The sequence below is a fragment of the Chelon labrosus genome, assembly GCF_963514085.1.
Source record: "Chelon labrosus genome assembly, chromosome: 7".
NCBI classification, from domain to species: Eukaryota; Metazoa; Chordata; class Actinopteri; order Mugiliformes; family Mugilidae; genus Chelon; species Chelon labrosus.
Window position 1 is genome coordinate 14,040,012 of NC_140343.1, and position 14,448 is coordinate 14,054,459.

Sequence of the window (14,448 nt, forward strand, 5' to 3'; positions counted from 1 at the left end):
GACAGTCTTCCCAGAAGAGTTGAAGCTGTAATAGCTGCAAAAGGTGGACCGACATCATATTGAATTCTATGAGTTAGGAATGGGATGGCACTTCAGTTCATAGAATGAGTAAAGGCAGGTGAGCGAATACTTTTGGTAATATAGTGTATGTCAACCACTGCTCTGGAACCAGACCTGCCTTATGATCTAGAGCTCAGTTTCACTCTTCACATTAACATCAGTGGCTTACCTGCTGCTTTCTTATCACACAGAGTTGTATTTGACAGAGGTTCTGTTTGATAATTTGTGTGCCCTGATGTGTTTATCTGAATTCTTACATTTGGTAGCTTCATTGTCTGTTGCATGTAAAAGAAAATATTAAAAAACAGAACATTAATATGCGTTTTGTTTTGTTTTTTATTGTTGTCAGGGACTGTTAGCCCTTGACTCTTTTCACAGTCTCCTCTTTTCACATTATCAAATCTGGCCCCTCCTTACAAAAGGTTTAGACGGATCTGGATAAAAGGAAAAAATGAAAGAAAGAAAACCCACAGAGAGATTTGTTTTTGTTACCAAATATATCTTGCAACTAAACCACATGTCCACAAGATGTCTCTTTGCTCAACAACATAACCTGTCAGCTCATTCACAGTGAAGAATCCAGACACAGTTGTAATTTTATCCTTGCCACTAGGGCAGTAAGGACAGTGACAATCTTCACCATTCCTCTCCTCCTCCTCCTCCTCCTCATCCCTGGTCAGAGACAAATGTCAGCACAAGAACAACAAACCTTTTAAATGAAGCCTAAAAAAGATGCAGAAGTCTTTGCTCTGCACTCACTGCAAAGTTTCAACTTTAATAATAACTCAGCTCAAATGATTAATGAGCTTTACAATAGTTAGGCTTTATTTATTTATCTCCATTCCTCCACTCCTACATCGCCGTATTCCAGGGGAAAATATTATAACGTAACATCACCTGTTACACAGGTTCACCTGTGCAATATGAAGCAACCATAAAGCCACAGCAGTAGTTAAAATTAGATTCACCTTCACCAGCAGTGGAAGCGTATACGATTCTTAAAATGGGTTACACCGATCAGCCATAACATTACAACCACTGACAGGAGAAGTAGCTAATATTGACCATCTTGTGGGAAATGTTTGGACCTGGCATTCATGTGGATGTTACTTAGATATGTACCACCCACCTAGACCAGACCAGCACCCCCACCCCATAGCAATGACACTCCTTGATGGCAGCAGTCATCCCCAAGAGGATGCAGCCTGACACAGACACACACACAAAAATGGTTTAGGAACAACTAAAAAAAAATATATATATATATATGAAAAACAGCACAAAGTGTTGACCTGGCCTCCAAATTCACTAGATCAAGTATCTGCTGAGGCCCCTCCCCTCAACCCATAGGACCCCCACTAACATAATTTTTTTGTTGTTGCTGTTTTAGATGTTATGGAAAATTGAATTGTTTAGGGTTAGGCAGCCAGGCTTTAGTTGTTGTTTAGCTGCTGTTTTCTGTAATAGCTCTGAAATATCTACACAAAGACAAGTGTAAGAACAGCTTCCTTGATCCCTGCATCCAGACCATGCAGAGGTAGCATCTGGAAAAAAACAATTTCCGGATCAGACCACACTGCGCCAATATTATAATAATGATAATAAAAGTAACTTTATTTATGTAGACACTTTCAAAATGAAGTGCTTTGTATTACAATAAATTCATTTTTACAAGTGCGCCTAATGAACTGTCAAGTAAGCTCATAGTTTTACTGCACCACATTTCAGGAAAAATAGAGGAAACATTTGACTACTTTTAGTTGACTGTAGAACCTTTCAAATGAAGGTTTTTAACTTTAACTTTTAGCTTATTTTTACAGAGTTGAATGAGATATTTTGTGAAAGGATTTGTACTGCTACTAACACTTCTTCCACCTAACACTTTACATATAAAACTTAAAGTGGCAATCTCAAAGATTTTGCTTTCAATACATGTACGTATGTTGTGTCAATATTTACTGCCAAATGCGAACCACAGTAATAAAAAAAAATTGGTGTCTGTGGAGACATTCAAAATCACAAAAATGGTTAGTGATACCTGGCAGTTATATTCCTGCCCGATGCAGAGCTAACACAACACACAGACTCTGGACACTATATAGTATCTCAACAACCGCCCAATCAGAACATACATGTCTCATGTAGTCGTCTCATATGGGACAGTCTGGCCTAATAGAATGAATTTTCTATCAGATTTGTTTGGCCCACATAGGGTAAACATTAGGTGGGACAGGAAGGACAGAAACATGGCAGTAGCAAAACAACGATATTCATAATTTTCTGTAACTGCTTGTCCTCTGGAGGATCATTATTTCAAGCATCCATAAAATTTAATGAAAAAAAAAAAGAATCGGAATCTCCAATGAGAATTATTTCATTTCGGTTCTCTTATATCATATCATATCGTCCATGTAAAGGTAGCCTATGTCTGCCTATGAAGACCACAGCTGTAATTACCACTTATTACCATAGGGGCCGCCAAAGAGAACAAAACTATACGTTCCTGATGTAATTAAATTACTGCTTTAAAATGTTAATATTCTAGATAGCTGAGAAGCAATCAACGAGATGCACCCAGAAAAAGACAAGCAGACATGCATGTTCAAAATGATGAATGAATTCACTCAGCTGGCCTCTGATGAGTCACGGTCATCATGACCTACTGTGATGAAAGGAAAGGACGGAAAAGAAATTGTTCTTTTAATTTGTAATTGATATACGGTGTATTTGACTTGGGTCCTGCAAGATGTGTATCACGTTACAAAGTACATAACGAGACTTTCTGTTCCGTACCAGGCTTGCGGAAACACAAGACACTTTACTCATCCTTTCATGCATATCCAAAGGAAAGACGGGGACTTCAAATATTGACAGTATCCGCGATGCTTCTTGTTTTGTTTGGGGACTGCGTGTTCTTTTGGAAGAAGGTCTGGTCTGATAGTTAAAGACAATACTTATTTTCCTTTCTTTTTAATTTTGGTGCCTTTTGAGCATCAAATGTTGCATCACTGTATTTTAGACAATGACTGAAGAAAGAATGATTTTAGTGTCCTACTTCAGTTAAAGTAAAGACATATTAAGACGTGAATATGACTAAGGTGTGAAATGTTACACATATTTTATTTATTATTAGATTGATTGAGTAGCTTTAAAAAAAAGTAAAACACGAGCACAAGTAGTCTGTTTGAAAATGCACGCTATTCAAGTAGATTACGTGAGTAAATACACACAGCTTGCAGCCAGATGTTAAAATATTTCCATAAATGAACCAGTGAAACGCTTGTAGGCAACTGTGCAGATCAACAGGAGCTAACACAGCTCTGGTCTGTGGGTGTGCTGCTCTGTGACAGGAGATGGGCGTTGCCCGTCCAGTCAAATGTCAGTCGCCGTCGCCGACACGCCTCCAAAAAGGTTGACTCCCTCTCAAGCAAACTTGGGAAGCAAAAAACCATCCGGGAACGCCCCGCCCCTAAATGCTCACATACGCTGTTGTGATTGGCTTCCCCGGGCTGTCAATCACTCGTATCCCGGGTGACGTCGGCAGCAGCGCCACACCGGGGCTGAGGAGTGGGTGACGAGGAGCGATCACCACCACCAGGAAAAAAAAAAAAAAAAAAAAATACCAGGAGCGATAAAATGCACGGAAGACAAGGCTCCGCTTGACTTGTCGGTAGGACGTTTTTCGCGCTTTGAGGGTTTGGTGTCGGCGGCGGTTTTTTTTGGCGAACGTTAGGCGAAAGCAATGAAGTTGCTCTGTCAGTTGGAGCTGTCTGGTTTTTAGCCAGTTGGCTGCAATTCCAGGGATGGCTCTCTGAGCTAACCTAGCTAGCTAACAATTAGCCTGCCCATTTAGCTACACTGGTCACTGGGTGCCTCCGTCTGAAGAGATACCTGCCCGGAGCGCCTGCTTTCTTTACACACCGCGGGGTTCGTCGAGGACTTGAGACAGCGGGGACAGCCTCTCTGGATGGACAGTTTGACAGGGGTTCATTGTCACTGCGCGGGCGTAACTTCCAGTGTTGGTTTCGGGGCGGCTAGGTTTGTGCTCGGCCGGGCAACCAGCAGAGGGATTGTACAAATGTGGCCGTGGCAGCTAACTGTGTCCCACTCTCTCTGGGACCGAAGTTGGTAGTTGGATTTTTATGTATTTTTATTTTTTTCCTCGAGTCCAAGCGAGAAAGTGATTTAAAAAAAAAAAAACAAGTGTTTGGCACATTGGAAATTCATCAAGTTGTCACGTTAGCTTGGTTGTAACGTTAGCTGCACGTTAGCTCACAGGTTAGTTACTGAGTTACACAAACTAATACCAGCAATTCTGGAAAGTGCATTAAATAAAATGGTTATTTGCGCACAGGACAGTCGTCTTAAGACATGTTTGCTGACATGTTGCGTTGCAAATTGCCTGCGATGAGCTCACGGTCCCTGTAGCCTGAGGATTTGCTTTAAGATTTCTGACTAACGTTGATCTGTCAAATATTTAACAATTGACAGCAGCTCTAGCATCAGCAAAGGAGGCCGGGCTCTGCATGCGAGACTCTCAAGCTCCTGTTTTCAGTGTCTGGATATATAACTTGTTGAAAAGAGACTTGTTGTTGCGCAGGGGGGTTGGGGTGGGGGTTATTTATTTGATACTTTGTGTGAGGTACAGCCCGGGCGCCCCTTGTCAGACGGGCTTGTTCGGCTCATGCGGTGATGACTTTAGACTCCATGATGGCTTGTTGCCTGAGTGAGGAGGCGAAGGAGTCCAAACGGATCAACGCTGAGATCGAGAAGCAACTCCGGCGAGACAAGAGAGATGCAAGGAGGGAGCTGAAGCTGCTCCTGCTGGGTAAGTCCGAGCTGAGTTACATGGGCTGTCACTGGCTGGATGCTTGCACTGCATCTGCACCTCACACACACACACACACACACACACACACACACACACAGCCCAGATAATGCAAAAGCTACTGCTGTGATTATACTCCACGCGTTTTCTCATGCAAAACACTGAAGCCACAACTGCTCAAGCCTCATTGCCAGATCACCACAGCATTTGCCTGTGATACGATATGCAGATCTAAATTTACATGTGGTTCAGATGGTGTGTCCAGTCTAATTGGGGGATATCCAATAGTAGCCGCTGTCCCGGTAATTTGATATTTCATTCTGTCTCTTTCGACTTTCATTAGAAGGGTTGACAACAGGAAACAAATCTACAGAAAAAAAAACATGACCTGGATGGGTCTGTTGCTGATAACTGGATCACATCTTTGTGTCTTCTTCTTTGTCTAAAAAAAAAACCTTAAAATAAATGTCCTTTGGCATCGACTGTGGGATTGATGATAAGCTTGTTAGCAAGTTAGACGACCACTCGTGAGATAACGGAGGAATGAGTTTGGCTTCACTGCCTGCGTTCATTCATTTACCTGCAGCTCGGTGGCTTCGATGGTTTGATGGTGACAATTATTCAGACTTTGTTTTGACTATGATATACATTTGCTATACATGTAAGCCAGGCATTAGTAGCATCTTGTTCTTACTCTAAAATTTGAGTAAAGTTGTAGAAATCTATTAACATTCATTCTGAATTACACAGATATTAAGTGAGACTTTGGCTGTGCAAACCTTTTCACAGCCGGCCGTCAGCAGTTCTCTCTTATTAATATCCCTCCTTAAGTCACCTTCCACATTACCACAGTTTTATCTGCCTGTAAAACGTGGCTTAAATGATGAACAAGAGTTGGTTTTTAATTAAGTCGGCTACAAGTGAGACGGCGCTCTCTTGGCGAAAGGCTTTCACTGAGGTGGCCCTACTCTGGGAAATCACTTTCCTCCAGAGAGTTGGCAGTGCCATTCACAGGCTAATTTTCGCGTTTAAGGAAGACTAACAGAGCCACTGTGTCTGCTGATGTAATATTTCATTGACATAAAACACGGTTTGTTTGCTCCACAGTACACGAAGTAAGTCAGAGTTTAGGTTGAGAAAAACAGAAGATTCAGTGTCGTGATAGAGGATAGTTCACAGACTCGCTGGCCTGTTATCTCAGGTGACTGAGTGTACACTTCCTGGTTTTAAGGGTGCTCTCAGTCATAGCTGTGTCAACATCCAACACTCAAATGCACAGAACCTCACAAGACAAAACTGTTTTCTCGCCTCACTTCTCAAAAGAGTCCTATTGAAGAGTTGTTGTTGTTTCTCATCAGAACCTCAGGTTATTAATAATTTGCTGAAATTTGTGCACAATTACGGTTTCAGCTGTGACTCTCCTCTTTCTAAAGTGAAAGGAGGAAAGTGGCTGCAGCCGTTTCCGAACAGCATCGTCATACAATGAGCTGCTTTCATGTTTATCTGATCCTTAGTCAGATCATTGATCTTCATGAGTGAGGAAGTGGTGTCAGCGAGAGCCTGAGCAAAACTTGCGCCTTGTAAATAACTCAATAATGTGATTCTTTCACATGTGTTTTGTGTTAGTTTATGGATAGTTACTTGCTATCTTATTTGACCTGTCATTGGTGTGACCTGTCAAAGTGCACAAAGCGTTCACATGCTTATTATATTGTCTTGATTAATCATTTGGTTTATAAGACGTCAGAAAAGACTGAATAGTTGTTGTTTTTGTGTAATATGCCTCGATCTGGCTGAATGAGGCCTATTGATGCACTACTTGTCCACTTATAAAATAAAAGTTGGCCTTGGTGACGTGGTTATGGTTGGCAACGCGCAAAACGTGTCGCTGGTTTATTTGACCCACATGTTGCCAGATACTGATTAGTAATACAAAAATGTTGCTGGCAGAGAAACGTTGTTATGGTCAAGCTTTTCTTGCTCACGGATAAGATGGTGGGATGGTGACTCACTGGGAGATAATGATTCGGAAGACGACCTCTCTGTCTTTAGAACAGAAAATGTAAGAGAGAATTTGCTTCGGTTTCTGCTGGAAGTCTGCCGTCATTTCACTTAAGCCTGCGTGAAAAGGATCTAAGCACTATCTAGCTCACAGCTCAGTCAGTTTTAGTGTTGTCTCTGGTTGTCTCACTTCATTTGGAACCTATTATGAACCTCTTTCATCCGTTTTATAGACCTTTTTATTATGTTTTTGGCTGCATGAGTAGGGCTTGAATCTTTTATCTCCGGTTGTTTGTAACTTTTTGAATCTACTATTAAAGTTTGGATTTGTGTGACCGATTCGGGGGAAAAAAACCCATAAACAATGTTATAGTTATTGCTTACCAGTGTTGCTGGTGGAGAAGACACACGCATATGTCACTTTTGAGCTGGAAACATCAGGATAACACTCACATGTTCTGAGCACTCAAAGCCTTCTACTTAAACGCTGTACTAGTTTGGTTTGATGTGGCGTTAAATGCTTATCTGCTACCTTTAAGAAGCATTTTTCTGACATTTTAAGCGACGGGCGTCAAATTTTTCCAGCTGTTTATCAGCGGCAGGCCGGCCTTTCCTCTGTGGTGTGGTTAGCTAGTCCATGGTGGAAGAGCCTTTGTCAGAGGAGTGCTCTGCTGCCTGTTCTGTAGCTAATGAAAGTCACAAGTAATTAATTGTGTACAGGCTGAGCTCCAAGAACTGCTGCAATAACACCCATTTGTGCTTTCTTCATAAAATAGCCTTTTTTTTTTTTTCCAATGTGGGCTTGACTGTAATCGCAGCAGCGTTAAAAATGCTAACGATGGATCATTTTTCATACGGTTAAGTTGTCCGAAGTATAACTCTGAAGTATAAACTGACTCTGAGTGTGAGCAGTGGAGGTAGGTCTGACAGTTATCGGCGTTCGTTTCCTGTTCATCTCAAATTTGATCAAGATATGTTTTTTTTCTAGTTATCACAGTGTATTTTAATGTTCATGTGATGCACTTTTCTCAGAATTATGCCCAATTATTACTTTAAAACCAGGAACCTGACTGCAAGACTATGTTAGGTTTTTGAGCTGATATGTTGTGCTGACTAGACAAATAAGTCAGGACAGAGGTGTGGCACATTATAATAAGTTTAGGGGGAAAAGAAAGTGTTAGAAAAAGAGAACTCCATGCAGTGTTGCAGTGTGCAAACATTGACTGGAGACACTTGTGTGGATCCACTGTTGACTGAAAGTTAAGTCAGTCGTATGGTTTAAAAAAAAAAAAAAATACCCGTAAGATGTCATGCAGTGCATTTTTCTTTGTTCAAAATGTGTAATTCCTTTTCAAAGACGTTAATACGTACATGTCATTAGCCTCTTAAGCTGAGCTCTTGCATCAGTTTTTGTGTTAAATAACAGGAAATTGTTTTAGATAGTTCAAAGTCTTTAAACACCAGTGTCTGACATATTGGTTGTTACACCTGAATCTTTTAGGAAATACTTAAATTTAAAAATAAAAAATAAAAGCCACCACACACCAGATGTGGGTCATCAATCCTGAAGAAATGGAAGAAATACAACATAAAGAACAGAGGCACAGTATTACACAAGGAAAGCTGTATGTTTTATGAGTGAGATATTTGCGAAAGTCAGTCATTTTATGTGTGACAATGTAGTCTCCCCTCTGATAAAATCGGGACATGTCCTTCATCTCCATCATATACAGTATATTAATAATATTGGACTTTTAATGTCGTTCTTTGTCTTAATCCTATCCGAGGTCTAATCATGCCCAAGCTTTGTAACTACAGTTCCCCTGAAACATTGGGGGATGTAAACAGGACATGCTGGACCCAGGTGCCCTGTGGGGGACAATATTTGTTGATATTTTGGAAATTATAAAAAATTAAGTATAAAAAAAATGGTCTACTCATAATCAAGGTAAGCAAGTATAACTAAAAATGTTTTTTTTAATATATATATATAAATATATATATATATATATACACTATATTACCAAAAGTATTCGCTCACCCATTCAAATGATCAGAATCAGGTGTTCTAATCACTTGGCCTGGCCCCAGGTGTATAAATTCAAGCACTCAGGCATGCAGACTGTGAAACAAGACATTTGTGAAAGAATGGGCCGCTCTCAGGAGCTCAGTGAATTCCAGCGTGGAACTGTCATAGGATGCCACTTGTGCAACAAATCCAGTCGTGAAATTTCCTCGCTCCTAAATATTCCACAGTCAACTGTCAGCTCTATTATAACAAAATGGAAGCGTTTGGGAAAAACAGCAACTCAGCCACGAAGTGGTAGGCCACGTAAAGTGACGGAGAGGGGTCAGCGGATGCTGAAGCGCATAGTGCAAAGAGGTCGCCGACTTTCTGCACAGTCAATTGCTACAGAGCTACAAACTTCATGTGACCTTCAGATTAGCCCAAGTACAGTACGCAGAGAGCTTCATGGAATGGGTTTCCATGGCCGAGCAGCTGCAGCCAAGCCACACATCACCAAGTGCAATGCAAGGCGTCGGATGCAATGGTGTAAAGCACGCCGCCACTGGCCTCTAGAGCAGTGGAGACGCGTTCTCTGGAGTGATGAATCACGCTTTACCATCTGGCAATCTGATGGACGAGTCTGGGTTTGGAGGTTGCCAGGAGAACGGTACATTTCAGATTGCATTGTGCCAACTGTGAAATTTGGTGGAGGAGGAATTATGGTATGGGGTTGTTTTTCAGGAGCTGGGCTTGGCCCCTTAGTTCCAGTGAAAGGAACATTGAATGCTTCAGGATACCAAAACATTTTGGACAATTCCATGCTCCCAACCTTGTGGGAACAGTTTGGAGCAGGCCCCTTCCTCTTCCAACATGACTGTGCACCAGTGCACAAAGCAAGGTCCATAAAGACGTGGATGACAGAGTCTGGTGTGGATGAACTTGACTGGCCTGCACAGAGTCCTGACCTGAACCCGATAGAACACCTTTGGGATGAATTAGAGCGGAGACTGAGAGCCAGGCCTTCTCGACCAACATCAGTGTGTGACCTCACCAATGCGCTTTTGGAAGAATGGTCAAAAATTCCTATAAACACTCTCCTCAACCTTGTGGACAGTCTTCCCAGAAGAGTTGAAGCTGTAATAGCTGCAAAAGGTGGACCGACATCATATTGAATTCTATGAGTTAGGAATGGGATGGCACTTCAGTTCATAGAATGAGTAAAGGCAGGTGAGCGAATACTTTTGGTAATATAGTGTATATCTCCGTGTGTTCAGTATCCAAAGCACTTGGCTGAAGCAACACTTACGTTTCCACATCCAGCACATTTTGGCTGGCACCTTTTATGAAACAGACAAGTCTGAATTAATGAATAATAAGTATTTTATTTAATAAATATGAACGCCTCCCACGTTACATAATTCCTATCCACACTGTAGACTGGAGATATACTAATACCACTTCTTGTTAGTCCTACTGCGAGTACAAGCACTTGCATTTGGATACAGAGGTACCAGTAAGCTCTTTGGTAGTTTGAGAAAAAAATAATCACTTTATAACCAAACGTGTAAAACCTATATACTAAAACATACTACACTGTCTGGCCAAAAAAAAAAACACCTGGATTTAACTAAGCAAATAGGTACCAGCCTCCTGTTGGATAATTACTGCATGGGTGATTATCTTTCAGCTGGCAACAAGTTATTTAACCCCAACTGATGCAATGAGTAGTTTCTCATTTCCTAAACAACCACATTGAAAGACACATCCTGTGGTGGTGGAAAAGATGTTAGTCTGTGTGAGAAGGGTCAAATCATTAGCATGCATCAAGCAGAGAAAACATGTAAGGAGATTGAAGAAACTACTAAAATTTGGTTAAGAACTGTCCAACGCATTATTAAAAACTGGAAGGATAGTGGGGAACCATCGTCTTCGAGGAAGAGACGTGGTCGGCTGACCGGAAGAAAGGGTTCAGTTTGCTATGGAGCATAAAAATTGGACTCTGGAGCAAAGGAAGAAGGTCATGTGGTCTGATGAGTCCAGATTTACCCTGTTCCAGAGGGATGGGGGCATCAGGGTAAGAAGAGAGACAGATGAAGTGATGCACCCATCATGCCTAGTGTCTACTGTACAAGCCTGTGGGGGCAGTGCTATGATCTGGGGTTGCTGCAGTTGCTCAGGTCTAGGTTCAGCAACATTATGTGGCCCAAAGAATGAGGTCAGCTGACTACCTGAATATACTGAATGACCAGGTTATTACATCAATGGGTTTTTTATTTTTTTTTCTTCCCTGATGGCATGGGCATATTCCAAGATGACAATGCCAGGATTCATGGGCTCAAATTGTGAAAGAGTGGTTCAGGGAGCATGAGACATCATTTTCACACATGGATTGGCCACAACAGAGTCCAGACCTTAACCCCATTGAGAATCTTTGGGATGTGCTGGAGAAGGCTTTGCTCAGTGGTCAGATTCTCCGATCATCAATACAAGAGCTTGGTGAAAAATGAATGCAACACTGGATGGAAATAAATCTTGTGACATTGCAGAAGCTTATCAAAACAATGCCACTGTAATCAAAGTCAAAGGCGGTCCAAGGAAATATTAGTGTGTGGTTCTTGTCTGTTTCTTTGGGTAGATGAATCTGACCCCCAGAAACACTCAAATGTGATGCCAAAGCATGAGAGATGCTCTGGTTAACTCCTCATGAAGCGTCTTGTGCAGATGCGTCCACTGCTGAGCACTGAGGCATCGTCTCACAATCTGACCAAAGTATTCCCACAGTCCGCTTCTTATTTATGACAGATAGAAGCATCATGGTACATGGATGTAGTACGTGCTGTTCCAGCTGGTTCTCTTTTTATTGGCAAGTTGAGCTGCCACCTGAATGTCATCCAGGAAGTAGGCTGTGGCAGAATATTTTAAGTTGTCCAATTATTTTACATCCAACTCCTGTTGCATCAGAAACACCCGTGTCAACAGCCAGCTAACAGCTAAGTGCCTACCCCGCCTATCTGCACAGCTAATAAGAGGTTAATGTTGCGTTGCTGTTGAGTGGCATCCCTTGTGGTTGTATCCGAGCCGTTAGACATATGGAAATAAGTACCTGAGTCTGTAATGAAACTGTTGATTGGTTTGCTGAACTGTGTTTTATTTGTTAATGGCATATTTTATCCATAATATCCAGTATTGTGTTTTTGGTCTCCATCACCTCCTGATGTAAATATGTGGATGTTTAACTGTTAAATGTTCTGTTACGTCACCATCAGTTTCAGTCTGCCATTTGGTGCCGAGGAGTTTGTGTTCAGCAGAGCTCAGATTCAAATCCAGGAGCACATTCTGTACACCTGAACGAACTGAGGCCCCCAGGCAGCACAGGATATTTACCTGAACTCATAATTGAAATGGGAGTCAGGACGCTGTATATATATACACACACACACTGAGCACACACTTCATCTGTCAATGCGCACACCGCTCAAACAGGTTGGTAGTATCTGGGTTAATGAGTATTTGTTTTTTGGCAACACCCAAGGATGTCTCATGCATGGAGCCTACCTACGCCTATTATGGTTTCTCTTAGTAAGTCTTACAGTAAGCCAAGCAGATAAGCCTTGTGTTGGCCATATTTATTTGGATCCCTGTTAGCTGCTGCCAAGGTAACGACAGGCATGGCTGTGTTTAGTAGAAATAACAAAATTGCAGACAGTACAGATGAACAACCCACACACACACACACACACACAGAGGATGAAATAACCCAGAGACTTGTGAGAGTGTGTGTGCGAACAGGAACATTGTGGGCCATCACGGGGATGCCCTCTGGTATCCCAACTATCCTGATAGGCTTAATAGCACCGCTGAAGGCAGATTTGGCAGATACCTTCCTACATCCTCACTCCCACAGCTGTATGTCTAACGGTACTGACAGCCAAGGTTGATCGTTTCTAATAATCACACACGTGAGCTTATGTCCTGGAATATCAAATTGCTAGACTCTTACAACCTGACCTGGTATACCGGTGTGAATGTGCCAGCTAACTGTCAGTAGCTCTGTTCCTACTCGTTTATACTGAAGTGGTTTTCTGTCAAGCGTTGGAAGTATGTTGAGTTCCATTACAGTAAAAATGTAGCTAGTATTTAAACAGATCAAACCCTTTTGAAGCAGTTTTCCTGTCTGGACATCTCAACTATTGGTGAATAATCTTTGTCTTTACATTGCTCGGTACACTAGAAATCTATGTATGTCTCCAGCCAAGTTTTTTCATTCCACTCCTATTTTGAGTCATTGGAAATTTCCATATAGTTTGGCTGAATTTGTTGCTCAGTTAATCTATTACTTTATTACAGAAATAGTTTTGGTGTGCGATAAGTCACGTTCATGTGCTGGCTTTGAACAGTAGTCAGTATTTAGGCATGGCTGTCTTTCATTGCGTCATATTCAAAAAGTTTAAAGTAAATGCTTTGGCTGTGCAGAATCAACATGATGAATCACAGCTTATACATTAATTCAATGAATCAAGGCTGGAACAAATGATTATTTAATTTTTTTGATCAGTTAGTCAGTCCCAAGCAAATATATTATTACATGACCTGTCATTTACAGTACGACAAGAAAAGTCGGCAAATTCCCACATCTTATAAGCTAGAACTAGAGAGTACTTTTGCTGCGAAGAATATCAAGTTACTTACCATTTATAGAAAAGAGTGCATCTATTTTTAGATGCTAGGAATATTTGACACATACAATAGGCCACTGCTTCCATAGCTATAAGGCAGTAGTTTATCGTGACGGTGTAGCTGGCTTTCACAAAGAAACTCCAGTATATGATTTTGTCTGGTTTGTTCAAATGTGACATTACTTCTTTGTGCTACTTTAGATAAATTAATATCTCTGTCTATCTTTCTCTGCCTTGCGTGTTCAAACTTACATTCATAAGAATATTAAGCATGTGTTTTGTTTTTGTTTTTTGTTTTTTTTTATCCTAAAGACCTTTACAGTACATTCAGTTATCAGTTTATTAGGTACATCTAAGCTGATTAAGTACTAGTCTCACAAGAAAATGTTCATTCATGAAGCTTATGGCACCCAAGTTTTAAGTTTTAAGTCTTTGTTGTATTTTGTGTTGCTCTTGAACTGTATAGCATTTTAACAAGAAGTGCTCTGAAACGTTCTGATAAGTATGAGTGAAATTTGACATTTGACTGCAGACACTTTTATCTAAGGAAGACTTCACACAACCAGAATAGAGCTCATGATCCATTTGTTTTCTGGTGTAAAAGAAGGACATTTAAGTCCATGTTGTATAACTATGCCTGTAGTGCTGCAGCCATCCCAACCATTTTTTTCAGAGGTGTGTACACACACACACACAATCCTGAGCTTGTGTACCTGGCAAATGAAAAATTGAGTTTCGCAGTGAGGTACGAAGGCAGGACAGGTAGGTGTTTGTAGTTCTGCACTGTTTGTCTGACGGCTCTGTTGGTTGAGCAAACTGATGTTGACACACCCTGAGTTTCGGCAGTTATGTGGCAGTCAGTCCCGTGAAAGACT

The 14,448-nt window shown here is 41.2% G+C and overlaps 1 protein-coding gene across 2 annotated transcripts in view; it reads left to right on the plus strand.

The window, feature by feature from the left end:
• Positions 1-3,287: 3,287 nt before the first annotated feature.
• LOC311491055 (guanine nucleotide-binding protein subunit alpha-11) overlaps positions 3,288-14,448 on the plus strand; it is a 31,661-nt gene continuing 20,500 nt past the window's right edge. For both annotated transcript variants that reach the window (XM_084548903.1, XM_084548902.1), the window contains exon 1: positions 3,288-4,888. In XM_084548903.1, coding sequence (XP_084405029.1) covers positions 4,753-4,888 — 136 coding nt within the window. In that variant the 5' untranslated portion in view covers positions 3,288-4,752. The remainder of the gene's footprint in view (positions 4,889-14,448) is intronic.